Source organism: Thermobia domestica, chromosome 9 (assembly GCF_964235325.1).
Source record: "Thermobia domestica chromosome 9, izTheDome1.hap1.1, whole genome shotgun sequence".
NCBI classification, from domain to species: domain Eukaryota; kingdom Metazoa; phylum Arthropoda; class Insecta; order Zygentoma; family Lepismatidae; genus Thermobia; species Thermobia domestica.
The window spans coordinates 5,531,661-5,548,238 of record NC_137462.1 but is presented as its reverse complement, the minus strand read 5'-3'; the positions used below and the strand labels follow the sequence as shown (position 1 = coordinate 5,548,238).

Sequence of the window (16,578 nt, the reverse complement as noted above, 5' to 3'; positions counted from 1 at the left end):
CAACAGAGTCAAAGAATTAAGTAGTTCAATGAAGATTGCTCTACTCCAAGATGGGCCTCAACAAACCCTTTATGCAATCAAACCACTTTTTAAATGCTCCCAAAGTGATTAACACTTCAGTTATTTCATTCATACATTACACAATATTCTGCCATGTAGTTTCACAATATATCACTGAAAAAAAAAATCCTTTTATTATTGATTTTACGTACACGTGTATTTATTTGGCTGGGTTTCAAAGCGTCTCTCACTTTTAAAACGAAAGCTCAGACACTTCACAGATTTAAGCTCTTCTATAAGCCGCCCTCACTTCTCTGAATTTTAATGAATACCTTCAAGATGATGATCAGGCCTGCAAAAAAATATATTTCCAACACCTGTCGTATAATGTAGAACTTAAGAGTGTCTAACAATTTAATGTCATAATCTACGGACTCAAATTTTTGGTCTATAAGAAAAGGTATGGAAACGGTTATTAATAGTGATCGCGAGGAGTCATGAAGCTTGACCTACATTTATCAATTTCACTTCCCAATAAAACGCTAGGGTGTGTCCCAGTCAACCCCTACCCATGAAATTTTTGCCCGTGTCGTCTCTAGCGCTATACGGAGAACATCATCTGAGGGTACAACGTTGTAGGACTGCCGTTAAGTTTCGCTTTGTTGTCATTGTTATGGACGTTATTTTGTATTTTAATTTGAATAATTATTAGTGTTCGTGTTATAGTTCTTTAAGCACTATTTTTTGTCGTCTAAGTTTGGCAACATTTTTGGTGCACTTCTTCTGTTTCACATTTTCTCAAGTGTGCGTTCGGAAGGAAGCTCCACGAATCGTACCGAATTCTTCCGATGTATCACAAGTGACGGAAAGCATTTCTATGATGTGTGTATAGCCCAGGCTTTACGAATCGTCGCAGCCAATACAGTACCGTGAAGTAATAGCGGAACTAATGTTACGTGAATTAAAAAGTCTCAAACGACACAATGACACCAGGAGTCTATATGCTGACCGCATATCACCCAACTGAAAAGTGCACTATATCGTTGGTACTCTGGCTCTGTAGTCACAGCTGATTGACAAATGTAGGGCCAATGAGTTCAATAGTTGCCCTGACTTGATTTCCGTTCACTGCCAAGATGACGAAAGAATCCCGTCTCGTTTTTATTTCTAGCTACTTCTTTAAATGTTTGTGGTTTGATAGAACAGCGAGACAGGAAGGTGAATACCAAGAATGGAACCCCGGACTCTTACAAATATAAAAGGAAAAAAATATATACATATATACTGCTCAAATTAAAAGAGACGATCGTACTATTCAGGGATACGCTGTATGAACCATATATGCAAATTAAATTGTTAATTCGTGCGATCAGGTCTGTAACCAATAGTAAACTTTCGAAGAGGAAACAGACTCTTATCTTTTACCATTGTTTGCATGGCGTCCCTCATCCACCACCCTTTTCACTGGAGAAGATCGGCGACGAGCTGGAGTGATAAAGAACAAAGATGAAAGCGATGCGGATAGAAACGCTGGGAGTCCTCCCCATGTGTGTGTGAGTCAGAAGCCAGATGTGAAGCTGGTCCAGAAGAGAGAAAACACATGCGCTGCTGGATGATCTCTCGAACGGTTGTGATGGACCTTCTCGATGTGTTTCCCCCTTGCAGACACAGAGGCTAAATACAACCACTATGAGTCCACGGATACACCACAATATGATTTACTAAAGCCCTTACTTACAACAAACACTCGTATTTACTTCCATTTTTCACGCTTTAAAAAGAAATGCAAGAGATATTTTTACGATTACTTTAGAATTGTTTTCCTAGTATTTAGTAAAACAGAAACTTAGAGACGTAGAAATTTAAAAAGAAAAAAATGGCTAGCGTAGAAGCCATTCACTGGCTTTTGTTTATCCACTTTTCTTAAAACCATTAAATTAGCTGCGGTATTTTACATTTCCTTCAAATCAATGACATCACAAACAGTCAATATCTGATTTTGTATAAATAATATAATCTTAGTCCATCAATTATTTATTTAACAATTTTATAGTTACAGCCTGTGAGGCAAACTGACATTAAGCATCTACAACAATACGAAAGGAAATGGTGCAGCGACTATATTTTAAAGGTACCATCCCGAGATTCGCCCAGTGAAACTTGGGGAAAACCCTGGAAAACAGCAGTGAAGATAGCAGGCTACCCGATTCGAGCCCGTGACCTGATTGTAAAAAAGAACGCTAACCACTAGATTAAGCTTGCTCATGTCACTGGATCGAGACATGTTTGTGTATGGAATCGAATGTATTATAAACACATGACTACGTATTGTTATTACGCAAGGATGTTATAAAACACAGAATCTGCTCGTATGTATATTCATCCTACTAACTCAGTGAAGCCAAAAAACAACCGAGCATCGGCACATCTGATTAGATACCCTCGTTTCCGCCATGAATGTTAGCTCAAAACATTGCTATCTTATTGGACTGAGAAGATGACTAAGTGGTGAAACTATGACGTATGGCTTCAAGATTTTGTTGTATAGGCAGATCCTCTATTTTATAACATCCTTGTTATTATGGCTGTTGTTACAAAGTAATTCTTGAAGCCATATCTAATAGGTAATTGTGAGAAGCATTGGAGAAAGTGAATTGTATTATTTTCTAAAGTTAATATAAATAAATATGATTATGCTGACACGATACACGAATTCAGAAATTACACGAATACTTCTTGGCGTGTATTTTAAAAGTTTCCAAGCCATAAAGTAATAACAGGAAAAAACAAAAAATAAATAAATAAAGTCTGAAAAGAAGTTGCCATTTTAGTATTTGTTTCATGACACTGAAGGAAATTTGGGCCACGGGATTCAAACTCAGAATATTACCTTTTTATGATCTATGGAACGCCTTCGTACCATTATGCAGTGTTTCTTTAACAGCTTATTTAGGTCATTTAAGGCTTTTTATTATTATTATTATTATTGGTCAAGTCAGACACGGACCAAAGAACACCCCAAAGCGTTTTGGAACCAGATAGTAAACTTGGTGGCGATTTCACATTTTTTGAGTTAATTTTCAAATTTTTTCCCGTCCTTGGCTTGCAAGATATGCTGAAATTTTGCATACGAATTGTGTACATCTCTAACTATTCATCATTTTTCCCCCCTGAGATCTGTACATCAACTCCGATTCGGGCCCGAGAGGCCCAATGGTTTGAAAAAGGAATTTTTTCGGAAAATTTCCCGGATCTTCCCTAATTTCCCGTTTCTGGTGTATGATATGGGCATGCGAGTGGCACCGTTATAAAGGTTTCTATTGTGAAAAAACGAGGTATAAACAATGATCCTGCGATAAATAGCAATGAAGCAGCACCTGCTTGACTTAAAGTCTAAAATTTACCTGAAAAAGCGGGAACCGTAAAAGGGTTCAGTAAGTCATATGTATATTTAACTTAAATCATTTTCAATATTATTTACCAGTGAAAAGCGGAGGACGAAACTAATAATACAAAATCTGGTGAAGATTAGATGAAAAAGATTCGTACATTTCGAAACGGAAAAATAACTGAGAACCCTAATCGTTCTCTTAATTGCATTTAATCATTATGTAAAGGCGCAGTGAATCCGTGTGCATGAGAAAAAGAGGGGGGGGGGAACTCCTTCTTTGTCTTGGCTGTGTGTTTTTGTCTGTTTAGGTTTTCTTCGCTCTATCTCACGATTAAACTTTCCACTTTCAATAAATTCACTGCTCCGAACGAAAAAAAGTTTTTTAGTTTTTTTTTTTTTTTATTTACATGGCGTTGAAAAAAAAAGCTACAAAAGAAAGAAAGAACGAAAGCGAACAGAACTCAGCCTAGCCTAGCCCAGCCAGCTGTTGATTCGGTCGCCGGCTTTTAAGTTTCCAGTCGCCGACGATGACGGTGAAGCACCTCACACAGACGGTTGCCAACTCACAAACAAAAGGTAGCCTCCGTTTCATATTGATGTTTTACAGGAACGTATAAAACCCTTCAACAAGAAGATTTTTTAGAAATAAACTATTTATCATTAGAGACTTCGGTCGAACCACACAGTAATATCTCCGATTACGAGACTGATTTCTTCCAGGAAGTTAATCCTTACGATGTTTTATAAAACGTTCATCTCCCTGATTATTGGATATTGTTCACCTGTATCGAATATGACAGACAGTATCTACTAATCTATCTCGCATTGACTCGGTTTTATAGTCCGCGTCACCCGAATTGGCGTGTGGCATCAGCCAGTAAGCTCGCAGTCCGCTATTACTAAATTTTCAGAGGAATCTGATCATTCGTAATTGATTTTGTTCGTATTTGTCGACAATTATGAATAATTTGATTCTCCCTGAAGGTTTAGTAACAGCGCATTGCGAGCTTATTGGCTGATGCCACACGCCAATTCGGGTGACGCGGACTATAAACTACTACTACTTTTTTTTTTTTTTTTTTTTGCCATAGTTAGATTTAGAATTACTCTTATGTGATCACTCGAGAGAGGTACTAATGTCTTTAATGAACTTATGTACCCCAGACAAACTATGTCGCGCAGCTGATTTACTTTATTTATATAAGATTATCAATGGTAAAGTTGATTCTGAATACTTATTATCGCAGATTAACTTTCGTGTTTCTCCGAGGCGAACTCGCTCTCTAAATTTACTAACTTATGACCCACAGTTCCGTCACTGAAATTTTAATGATTGAAAAAAAAAAAAAAAAAAAAGACCAGCTACAACTACACTTTTTTTATATATTTTTTAAATGTATAATTTATACAGTACCAAGACAGTTCAATCAAATAAGAACGATTATTAATTAAACCTAATAAAAATCAGAGACTGCTTTTACAAGGAACAGGGCAAAAAGAGAATGTTAAGGACAATAGGAAACAGCGATATTTGACAGAATTAGATGAGTGGTTAGAATTCTTACTCCACAGTCAGCAGCTCCTGGGTTTGAACGTTCAGGACAACCATTTTTTATTTTTTTTTTTCATCAATCTTATTACACAAAGGCTGGGCTGGCATCTTTAAAAGCCTTTGGTTATCGTCTTCCAACGGTGCACTGTTCATGGTTTTCAGTGTAAAAGGGCTCAATAGCTATACGTCGGACTCAGTTAATATAGAATAATAAAATAAATGGAACACATAGGAACTTAATTGTCGTATACTGCTTGTGAGAATTGCACGTTTCACAGCACTTCTCGTCTCGATATTTTTCATCACTTGATACTTCGATACTCCAATTTAGAATCCTTTAGAACTATTATTATTATTATTATTATTATTATTATTTAGTAATACTATTATTATTAGATTCTATCTAGCTGTGGCAACGCCTTCATGTTGATTTCTGATGTCTTTCTCTTCTCAACCATAGGTTGGTGGGTAACATGGAAATTGGGAAAGCTGTTTTATTCTTTGATAAGGTCTTATCTTCGTAACTGGATCTAGATATTCTATCCTTGGTCTTCCTCTTCCTGGTTTTCCTTCTGCCTTTCCCTTTATCAACAAGGTGATCCAATCGGAGTGCCGAATAAGATGACCAAGTTTTTTTTTTTTTTTTTTTTTTTTTTTTTTTTTTTTTTTTTTTTTTTTAGCTTCCTTACATCTTCATTCCTTTTCCTTTCGGTCCATGATATGTGCAGCATTCTGCGCCAACATCACATTTCAAAGACTTCCAGCTTGGATATTTCAGCTTTTGACTTCTGATGTAATGATTTATTTGAGTTGCCCATTTCCAAAACGGATCTTGTCCATTTACAGACAATCCCAGAAAACCGAGAAAAAGTGTAGAATCGATACGTTTTGTAAAACTGGAAATATCTGAGGATGTTCAAATTTTTCACATGAAAACACTGAAGTATTCCAAGTTCTACAAAATATGCAGATTCACTCTAGTTTCTAAGTTTTCTGGAATTTTCTGTAAATGGACAAAATCAGTTTAGGAACTAGACGACTTATTTAATGTTTCTCCCTATCAATAGAAATCCAGTAACGGACTCAAGTTCAAGAAAGATTGAGAATTCCATCCTACGTTGTGAATTTAAATGCGAATTCCGTGGTAGGCATACGTTCGGCATCAATAGTTTCATTCCGTTATATTATCTGTTACGTTACCATAAGCTTATCTAGTGCTCGCACGTGTTCCTCACTCAACCGAGTCCAAAAATATAGAATTATGAGTTACGCACTTCTACACTTAAAAACACACAAAAAAAACTCGTTTTATATCTAAGGATTCATTATAGTACATACACATTTCACCGCTGGAAGTTATAAATAAACTGAAAATGTATGTAATGAACACGATAATGGTAGTTTATTGTTTAGCTGCGAATGCCTGGTTTTGATTTGCATCGCAGAATCTAGTTGCTGTTGTTACACCACAATGAAGTAATATGACAGATCATATAAATTACTGCTGTCATTACCAATGAAGAAATAATCTCCAATGAGGTTTATCGTCCATACAAGGGATTCTATTAATTATCGTTTGAATATGTTGGCAACGCTGTGGAGCACACAAAGAAGAAAGAACAATGTCAAGGCCAAGAAGTCCCAAACGCCATCGGGCATCGGCAACCACAATTGTCTGGCTGCTTCAACACATCAACAAGACAAAGGAACACAAACCCCACACCACACAAAAAACGATGAAAAGAAAAAGGTGGTTCGCACAAAACCTGTTGCTCAGGTAACGAAAAAGAAAAAGGAACGACATATAGAAAAAAAGGGAATAAGTGAAACGACCCGAGCGCACCTGCCACACTTCAAGGTACCCGATCTTGATATATGGCTGGCTGTCCTCTCTCTCTCTTTCGATCCACTTCTATCGCTGACTACAAACGCTTAACCATCTTTTTTTGCTTTTACACCAATTACTTTAGAAGTACACAAAACATTCTCTTCCGAATCCGCCTTTAATTGTTAAACGACCGGGGTTTTAAAATGCAAGGCGATACACACCTCGTTCTCACAGCAAGGTTCATCGTCGACTATCTTAAAACAGGCGGAAAAGTCGAAATACGGACAAAGATACATTTTCCTTCAGTGCATACATAGTATACAAGTTCCCGAACGTCACATTAAAAAGTACTATTTCAACAATAAGGCTCAGAAACAGAAATAACAGCTGCAAAAAAGATGAGAGAATATCAACTTGGGACTTCCTTATTGCAATGCGAGAATGTTAATCCTTCACCTACGCCGATGTCAAATGAGTCGACTTCGAAGTATTACCATTAGTTTAACTGATACAGGTAATACGATTGAGTATTATTCTAATAGAATCAATACATCATATAGCACAGCAGCTTACTGTCACAATAACATCCTGAACAAGGAAAAAAAAAAAAAAAAACACTCAAGGTCATAGGACAAGTGACCAATTAAATGCCTCTTCCAGTAGCAGTAAATTTCAACTAAACCACGATTTTACTGCTTCTTCCAATTCTTGAATAGTTCTGAAGAATGCATCAACTATTGTATGAAACTAATAAAACTACCTCGCTGTTTCTTCCGCCTCACAGAACGAAGAAACCCCTGCGATTCTTTCCGCTGTCAATCACAAATCTTTTCTTTATTTGTCTAAGGCTTTTCACAACAAAAGCTGTTTACGATGTCCATTCTCCGAGAATTCTTCCTCAATCAATAACAACAGAAAGGTGCACTGCTTGCTTTTCAAGCACCTCCAATTCCCACACTTTCAGAGCAACAGGCAGTCCAGACCAGAATATCCAAACACATTCTCACCAGTAGCAATCAGCTCTTGGAAGGGCTATAAAATTGGCTGTCCACACGAGGCTTATTTAGCAATAATATTTATTTATAGATACATGTGTTTCTCTTTAAACCAACACGTACAACATGTATCACAAGTCTGGGGATATAGACCAGCTCTGTTATGAGTAGTTACGGAAAAATAGAAACAGGATTTTTATTTGAATGTGGTTTTCATTCTAAAATTGTGGGATTTTTGCCATCGCACCAGCCGTTTGGTCCTCACACTGGTAAATCCCTCTATGATAAATGAAAAGCAACGTTGCAGTTCAGCAGTCTACAACAGGTTCCTTCACATAGCAACGTACTTGTTCATTTTTGTCTCTCCTTACATTCTGTTCGATCCCTGCTAAGCTGTAAACTTTATCATTATCATTATTATTATTATTTACTAGCAGAATACCAGTTCTTCACAGAGAGAGAATACGTTTCATTTTAGACATAAAGGACACAAAAAACTGGTGGTCATTTTCAATTATTTTTACATGTCACTATCCCCCTTAAGAGTACTAATGGGGGCTGAATTTAGATTTAAAAGGCATCGGAAGTGTCACTGTTTACTCAGCGACCCCGAAAGCTACGGATTCGACATTAATATAGGTCATTTTTAAATATTTGCCCTCCCCTCCCCTAAGTTCTTCCGTGAAAGTAAAATGATAAAAACCATCACAGGTCCGAACCTGATCTATATTGAAAATTTGATCGAAATCGGTCTGATGATTCAAGAGTTATTAAGTTACGAACACAGCCACTTTCATTTTTATATACAGATTTAGCATAAAGCACCTTATCACTGGGGTGCTCAAATGACTAGTAGCAACTAGTAGCATAAGAAAAAACTGCACTTTGGAATGAAAACTATTTGTTTAACAACTTCTTTTTTTAGTATACTTGTATCGGAGTCGGCTTATGGCCAGGTACTTTTGATTCACTCAATATGTTTGTTTGTCATACTCAATGATTACGGAGGCACTACTTTTATTTTATTTTTTTCTTTCTTTTAAAACGCTAAAATGAAAGGAACGAGAAAAAGGAATCCAGTAGAAAATGACGGTACTGACTATTGTAGACAGGTAATAGTGGAGATCGAAATAAACCATGGATGTTACAGATTTTCAAGATGTTAACCAATAGTTAAAAAATAAAAAGTATAATATTTAAAAAAAAAAAAAAAAAAAAAAAAAAAAAACAGGCAGACTATCTACAAAAGTGTTACAAGAATAATAATGTGTCCAGGTCTCCTTACAGGTACAGACAGGCAGTTGTGTTAAATACCATATTTTCCATTTTTGGATCAAAAGATCCAATATATTTCAATCAAAAGTTCTCTTGTACACTTTATATTTGGAGAACTACATATAGTGTTGCCAAACCCAAACTATCACCTAACTCAGTATGATGTGCCTACTCCGTAGAAAATACAAAAACTTGATTTAGACCGTTAAGAAATTTTGTGGCCCCTGATCCAAAAACTAATTATTGGCCAAGATCGCAATCTTTTGATATATTTTTGGATCATTAATAAAATTCTTAGACAAGATTGCAATCTCTTGATTTTTGTGTGTGTGTGTGTGTGTGTGTGTGTGTGTCTGGAATGACTGCTTTATCAAGGTTTTCGCAAAGCAGTTTTGATTACTGTATTCATTAAAATTTAAGTTTTAGGTTTATGATACTAATATTTTTATGATTAGTAATTTTCTTTCTTTCTCATATTTTGATGTGTTTCAGTTACAATCCTTAAAGGTAAATTAACACATTTAATGCATGATTCTAGTAAGTTAATGACACAAATACGATAATTTTGCTTATTATTTTCGCTATTTCATTTTGACACAATTGCTGGTTTTTATTTATAGGCCAAAAAGATGGCTGCGCAATGTATAAAGTAATATGATAATTGTTAGGCACTCAGATTTCTCCATTGTTTGAAGGGGTTTTGAACAATTCAACTTTCGAAAAAGATATTTAAAAGAAATAAACATTTACATATTAAAGTATATATACAAAAATACTCAAACTACATGAATTTGGGAGTTTAAATCCCATCCTTTTGATAAAACTCTGCAACCGCTATTGGTAAAAACGCAGAAATTGGATCATGTAATGTACAAATGAGAAATACTCGATGAAGAAATGTCAAAATGTAAGAGACAATTTTCCGTTTGTATCAGAAAATGTACACGTAACTATGTATCATTTTGTCTATAAAACATCTTAAATGAACAACACGCGCAAAATTTCGTTCAGTACTCACGACACACTATATGCTATATAAAGGATACATTTCTTGGAAGAAGTCCAGATGGGGGGGTTGAAGGATGTCCAACGCTGACAACACCTAGAAAAGAAAAAAAAAATACACTAAAAACACTATACACATTACAGTGAATATAATAATTAATAATAATACAGGGTGGCCCGAAAGTAGGTATACACCCCTGCATTGATCAATATAACACTCTAGCTTATAGGTTTATTTGCTTCGGCTGTTTCGAGCTTAATATATAAGTAAAAACACATTAAGAACAAATAAAGAAACTCAGTCTATCTGATGGATAACAATAAGAAATGATATAAGAAGCAATGAGTTGATCAGTACGGGACTGTATACCTACTTTTAGACCACCCTGTAATAATAATAATAATAATAATAATAATAATAATAATAATAATAATAATAATAATAATAATAATAATAATAATAATAATAATAATAATTTTAACAGAAATAGTTCGTCTAAGTCAAATGGCACACTCCCTTCTGCAGGATAATGATGGCTGCAACGTATCTATCTGTACCGTGCCAACATTCTGGGCGATACCTGCTTTCTACATCAATTCCTGCACTAAGAATTACGCTTTGGCACGTCTTTGACCAACCAACACTACATCGCTGAGGTATTAGCCACTATGGAACAGGATAACGCGCGACTGCATGCAGCACTCACGTCCTGCATTTCCTGGATGCACACGATGTTCCAGTCATTCCGACTACGCCACTATGACTAATATCTATGAATATCTTCTTGGCTCGAAGTCCTAATAATGGCAATAACCACATTAAGATTTAATAATAATGAAACAAGACACTATACAATAAGATAACAGCATATACGAAGAACTACATAAAAGAAATATACAAATAACTGAGAATTTAGAAGATATAATTTAAGATGACGCGAGAATTGTACCTATTTTCTGTACGTTTGCGTTAGACTGAGTGAATTAAGTGGTTTTTGACCATTAACAGAATATCCATCTTCTGAATATGACTACCCCCACAGATTTTTTTTTTTTTAAGCCACTGTTCCATTCTTTCCATCATACATTTACAAATACTGTCTGTGTCATTGTTAGGACTGTGTATGTGTTACAGTTATAAGACAACAATAGACAGAATCTCTTAACAGTACATAAATAAATAAATCCCAGAAGATGAAAATTATCAACGAAGCGCCATAACAATTAGATATACTCGAAAACTACGCATGAGAATGTAGTCAAGCATCTTATTTTGTTCACGTCATTGCCATTTATCGACTGACATAGGTCTTATCCTTAGACAATGTTATCATCATCATCATCACCATCATAGGTATTCTGCCATTATCGCCAGGTCACTTGCCGCAACTGAGAAGCTTCCATGCTCCACGGTCTCCCGCTAATATCGTCCATTAATTGTATTCTACTTCGCTCACTCCCTCTCTTTCCTGCCACTATACCTTCTAAAAAGTCCCGTTCCTCCTTCGCCTACATCCCAATCAGTTTCTTTTCCTCTTTTTAATAATATCTAAAATTGTTCTTTCCTCCCCATCTTTTTTTACACCCTCTCATTTGTTTTCCGCTCGACCCAATTGTCTTCATTTTCCTCCACACACACAATTCGAAAGCTTCCAATAGTTTTTCATCGTTTTTGCGTAATGTCCATGTTTCTGGCCCAAACAGTACAATACTCCACACGAAGCATTTTATGAGTCTTTTCCAAACTCTTTATACAACGTCCCATAAAATAGTATTTTCTTCCTCCTAAAGGATTCTTTCACCATTTCTATCCTTGCTTTTATTTCACGTTCACACTTCATATTATCACTTATAATACTACCCAGATACTGAAAACTAGTCACCTGCTCTATTTTCTGCCCCACCTATTTTGATATTTGACACCGACTGCTTCATTCCAATCACCATGGCTTTTGTCTAACATTTATTTTCATTTTCCCATATTCTTCTGAGTCCTTTCCTCAAGTCTTCTACCATCTTATTGATTTCCTCTTCAGATTCCGCAACAAGTGCCATTATCATCTGCAAACCGGACAATGTTATAGCCTATTTTATGAAACAAAAACTACAGTTTAAGAATTAATGATAATTTCACGTAGGCTAATATCTCAATTAAGCATACTGTGTTCTGTCAGAATGAAAAGCTTGCTATTTCAATATTACTTTCATTAGCATCAATTCTTGGATTTACAAAAGGAAATCATTTTTCTCCAAAACCACATTCATTCATATCCTATTTTCAGCTCTCTACGATCTATCGATTTCTATGTTTCATCTTCGATTTTTTTTTTTTTTTTCTCCTTAAACGTTAATGCAGAATTCGCTTCCATCACAACCTCCTTTTGACTTCACAGACGAAACGATGAAGTGTTTTGAGGCTGCTAAAAAAAAAAAAAAAAAAAAGTTTGTACTTGATTTGCATGCAAAACTCTTTCCTTGTCTATTTTAAGTGTCTGAGCAAGAATATTGATCAAAATATCCTACGTACGACACAAGTGTGAACAGGCAGCTGTTAAAAGAATGGCACCAGCTTTATAAAGACAAACAAGGCCTCGCGATGCCTGTCCATTCATTAAATTTAACGGTACAGCAAAGCTAAATACGTTGAAGGACATTGTCTTGCAATGAAGCACAATAACATTTCTTTTTATTATTAGACAGTTTATCAAGTTTTCGGTTAACTACAAAGACACGTCACATTTATCAACCCAACTTAGGACAATATCCTCCACTAATGCCATAGTTACTTTGAAATTAAAAATCCTCGGCAATTATATAGATGTTAATTGTAATACTTTTGGAGTTAGATCTAACACTGGTTTCTTGTTAAGAGTTTATGACGCATGTTAATAATTAGAACGCTACCGGTATAAGTTACAAATGGAAACAAGAAACTGTTTTATTTTCTAGACTGGTTCCAGAACTACAAAAGCAAAAACATTTTGAATCTCAAAACTTTCAGTAACAGCAAGTATTCTGGCCGTAAGGCCTCGGCACCAGTTGAATGAGTATGCAATGAGAAAAATCGCATTGTGTTCCCATTACGATTTAACCAAAGGGACATCGATTACATGAATGAAAATGAAATTGACATACTAGCAAATGCCCCCACGTGTTACTGCGGGCAGTAGTTTATGTTCCTCCTCCTGTCTTACATATAGAATTTGTATGAACCCGAAGTCTTACATATAGAATTTGTATGAACTCGAAGTCTAACATGAAATTCGAACGTCTCCTATAAGCATCTCAGCTATCTTTTTCTTCCACTCTAGGTAAAATATCAAAAAATGCTGTTATTTTAAATGAAAAGTCCAAAACACCAAATTTTATGCCTAATCTTATTATAGTGAAACATCTCACTATAATAACTGCAACCATTAGAGGAGATTTCATTTCACATTGAATTTCAAAAATATGTCCTTACTGATTACTTACACCACGAATCTCACAGATTTCCGAACTCCAAGTTTCTAACTTAGTGTGAATGTAAAAAGTTTGCACGTTTTCCCAATTTCATAATGTAGTTTGTATGGAGGAACAATATTCACGATAATACAATCTCCATTCAAACTTCGCTCAAAACTACTGAATTTTACTTGCAAAAACATGCACCCAACATTCAAACTCTCTCAATTAAGAAAAGGAACGAAATACCGGGTGAATCAAAAGTTCGGCGCCAAAGACCAATGAGTGTAGATATGGGGGGGAAAAGACCGGAAAGTTCCTGGAAATAGGTGGTTTTCAACGTAAAATGGTGGATTAAAAAAAAAAAATGCACCAGCTATTCCGATGGGCTCCATACTCATAAGGCACTCCAAATTCAAGGTGTTCTAGATTCCCTCACATAACAATCTCCATGTCCCCCGTGTCATTTCTGCATGTTCTAAGGTTCCGTTCAAACAGTCTGCTGGACTGGAAAATTATTTTATAATTTAATATATCTTAGCAGTGTGGAGTCCAAACGGCTGGTGCAACTGAAAATATTCTATCATTTTAGATTGAAAACTATTTATTTCCAACATGCTTCCTCTCTTTTAATTTCTTCGTATCTTCACTCATAACAAAGTTGACCTTTGGACACGGATTTCTGATACACCCGGTATATATTTTTAAAAAAACTGCATGGATTATTCTCTAATTAGCAATTCTATTTGTTCTCGGAAAAAGTTTCGATACTGATCTCTCGAATTTAATTTGATACTTTTGAATATTATCGCTCCATCAAATCCATTAGGGAAAAAGTTGTACCATCTATTGACGATAGTAAAGCCTTTATATTTACCTTAATAAATCAGTTTAGCCTAGACGTTGATGAGGGTTTCTTTTATTTATGGAGAATACTGGCAGTCGCTACTGCCCCTTACACTCTGTTCAATGTTATGCTCTTCCACTCTATTCCGCTGGGGTAGGGCTTCTTCACTTTCAGTACAGGACCTATTTATTTTTTAAAAAGATTATTTCCATTGTCTTTCAGGATAGGACCCGCTGATTCCAGTCAAAAAAGCCATAACGAATGCAATGAAACTCTCGATGAAATGAAAAACTATTTCTAACATGGCTCAAAAGTAACATGTGATACTTTCAGCTTCTATTTACATTTTTTATTGCTACTATCAATGTCTTACATTAACTTTTTTTTTTTTTTTTTTTTTAAAGTAAATGAAGTAGTCTCGGACAACAAGAAAATTCATTGGTCTCCCTAGAAATGCAATTTTTTCCTCCTATATCGTTATCTCATTATCGCAAGTTACTTTTATCCGAGGACTGTTTTCAATTAGTTTTCGTACAAGTAATCAAAGAAGCACGAAACAGAGTCTATCACATTCATCTGTCTCTGAACCACCCACCACCAGGCACCACACAACACGCCTTGGACGGAAGAACTCGACACAGGAAGCGTCTATGCGGGCGGAAGGTCAACAAGGAGTCTACAATGTTATTCACAATGACCTTAGCTATACTCACATTAAGGTCAATATTCTACAACGACTAACGTATTACTGATGCTGAGTACAGAAAAAAAAAAAAAAAAAGTATTGAGCTGAAGGTTTTTATCCCCTTAGATTTTATATGGGACAAACGTTGAAATAATTATATCTTGAAAGATGTAACTGATTCTATTGTAAGAGCTCTGTTCTTGTTCATATATTCACGAAAATTACTTCAGGTTAGTGTAAAGGGACAAGATTTGCCGATAGATGTTGCTACAGTCTTCCTATCTCTCCCATGTATTTTTTTTACCTTTTACGAAAATTTACAATTTCTCTTATAAATTTCAACTTAAAGACTTCAAATTTTTCGAGAAAGAACTTCATAACCTATTAAAGGGAACAATCCGTGCTATTTTTTTTATTTAGAATTTTCTTCACTGTTGAAACAGTTCCATTGTTTAAGGTTTGGGTATCCATTTCAACAATGAAGAAAATTCTAAATAAAAAATCGACACTGATTGTTCCCTTTAATAGGTTATGAAGTTCTTTCTCGAAAAATTTGAAGTCTCTAGGTTGAAATTTATAAGAGAAATTGTAAATTTTCGTAAAAGGTAAAAAAAAAAAAAAAATACATGAGAGAGATACTAAGACTGGAGTGCCATCTATCGGCAAAACTTGTCCCTTTAAACCAACCTTCATCTTATCTTGTGGACAACTCTATTCAGCATCTCATGCACCATTTTTGGAATTGTTTTCTCACTATGCGGTGGATTCACCCTTTACTACCAACTTAATTTGAACACTTACAATTGGGATACCATACACGAAACAGCACGCTAAAATTATTGAAATGTGAGTAATTTTTCAGGAATTTGTGCTTTATTCTTATTATAAAAATGGGGACCTTATCTCTTGACTAATTTTGACCGGACACAACGTAAGTCTCAAACAAAACATATACTGTGTTCCATAAAAATTCGAATAGTTCCCCGAAATGAATTTGGAACATTTTTAGGATATTGGTAACTCACTTTCACACTCTTGACTGATTTAAACCCAAAGCAACCTGGTTGATTAATAAGCCTGTAGGAAAAAAATGTTAAATCACTTCCCCCAAACTGAGTTGAAAGTTGTTTTATCAGTGCATTGTTTACGGGGCACACTTCCAATTAGGGATTGCTTTTACTATTCCGTTCATGACTAATTATAACCCAAAGAATATAATTATTTCCTAAGCCTCAGAGAAAGCTCATACGAAAATTCAGTAAAGACTGGTAAATGTCATGAAATATGACAACAAACACATGAAACGGTTGAGTAGAATAACGACCTTGTTTCAGCAATTTTAAAACACACTATTCGAATTTAAGTTTTGCCTTACTGCCTATATCGAAACTTCGTTAACAAATAAATTGATATTTGATAATGGAAACAAGACTTACGTTTTCATGTTTGAAGAAACAGAGCATTTTAAGTTCACGGAACACACGTTTGGACGAGACAAGGGACTGGAAGACGTTGGGTAGTTTCTTCAGGGCTACTCGGCGCCCATCTCGTGGATC

General features: G+C 35.4%; 1 protein-coding gene across 1 annotated transcript in view; it reads right to left on the bottom strand.

Annotated features, from left to right (window-relative positions):
* LOC145694359 (serine/threonine-protein kinase NLK-like) overlaps positions 1 to 16,572 on the bottom strand; it is a 93,949-nt gene extending 77,377 nt beyond the window's left edge. Inside the window, exons 1-2 of the mRNA XM_081770511.1 lie at positions 16,459 to 16,572; positions 10,088 to 10,143 (exon numbers count right to left, since the gene is read on the bottom strand). Of these exons, the coding sequence (XP_081626637.1) occupies positions 10,088 to 10,143; positions 16,459 to 16,485 (83 nt within the window). The 5' untranslated portion in view covers positions 16,486 to 16,572. The remainder of the gene's footprint in view (positions 1 to 10,087; positions 10,144 to 16,458) is intronic.
* Positions 16,573 to 16,578: the final 6 nt, after the last annotated feature.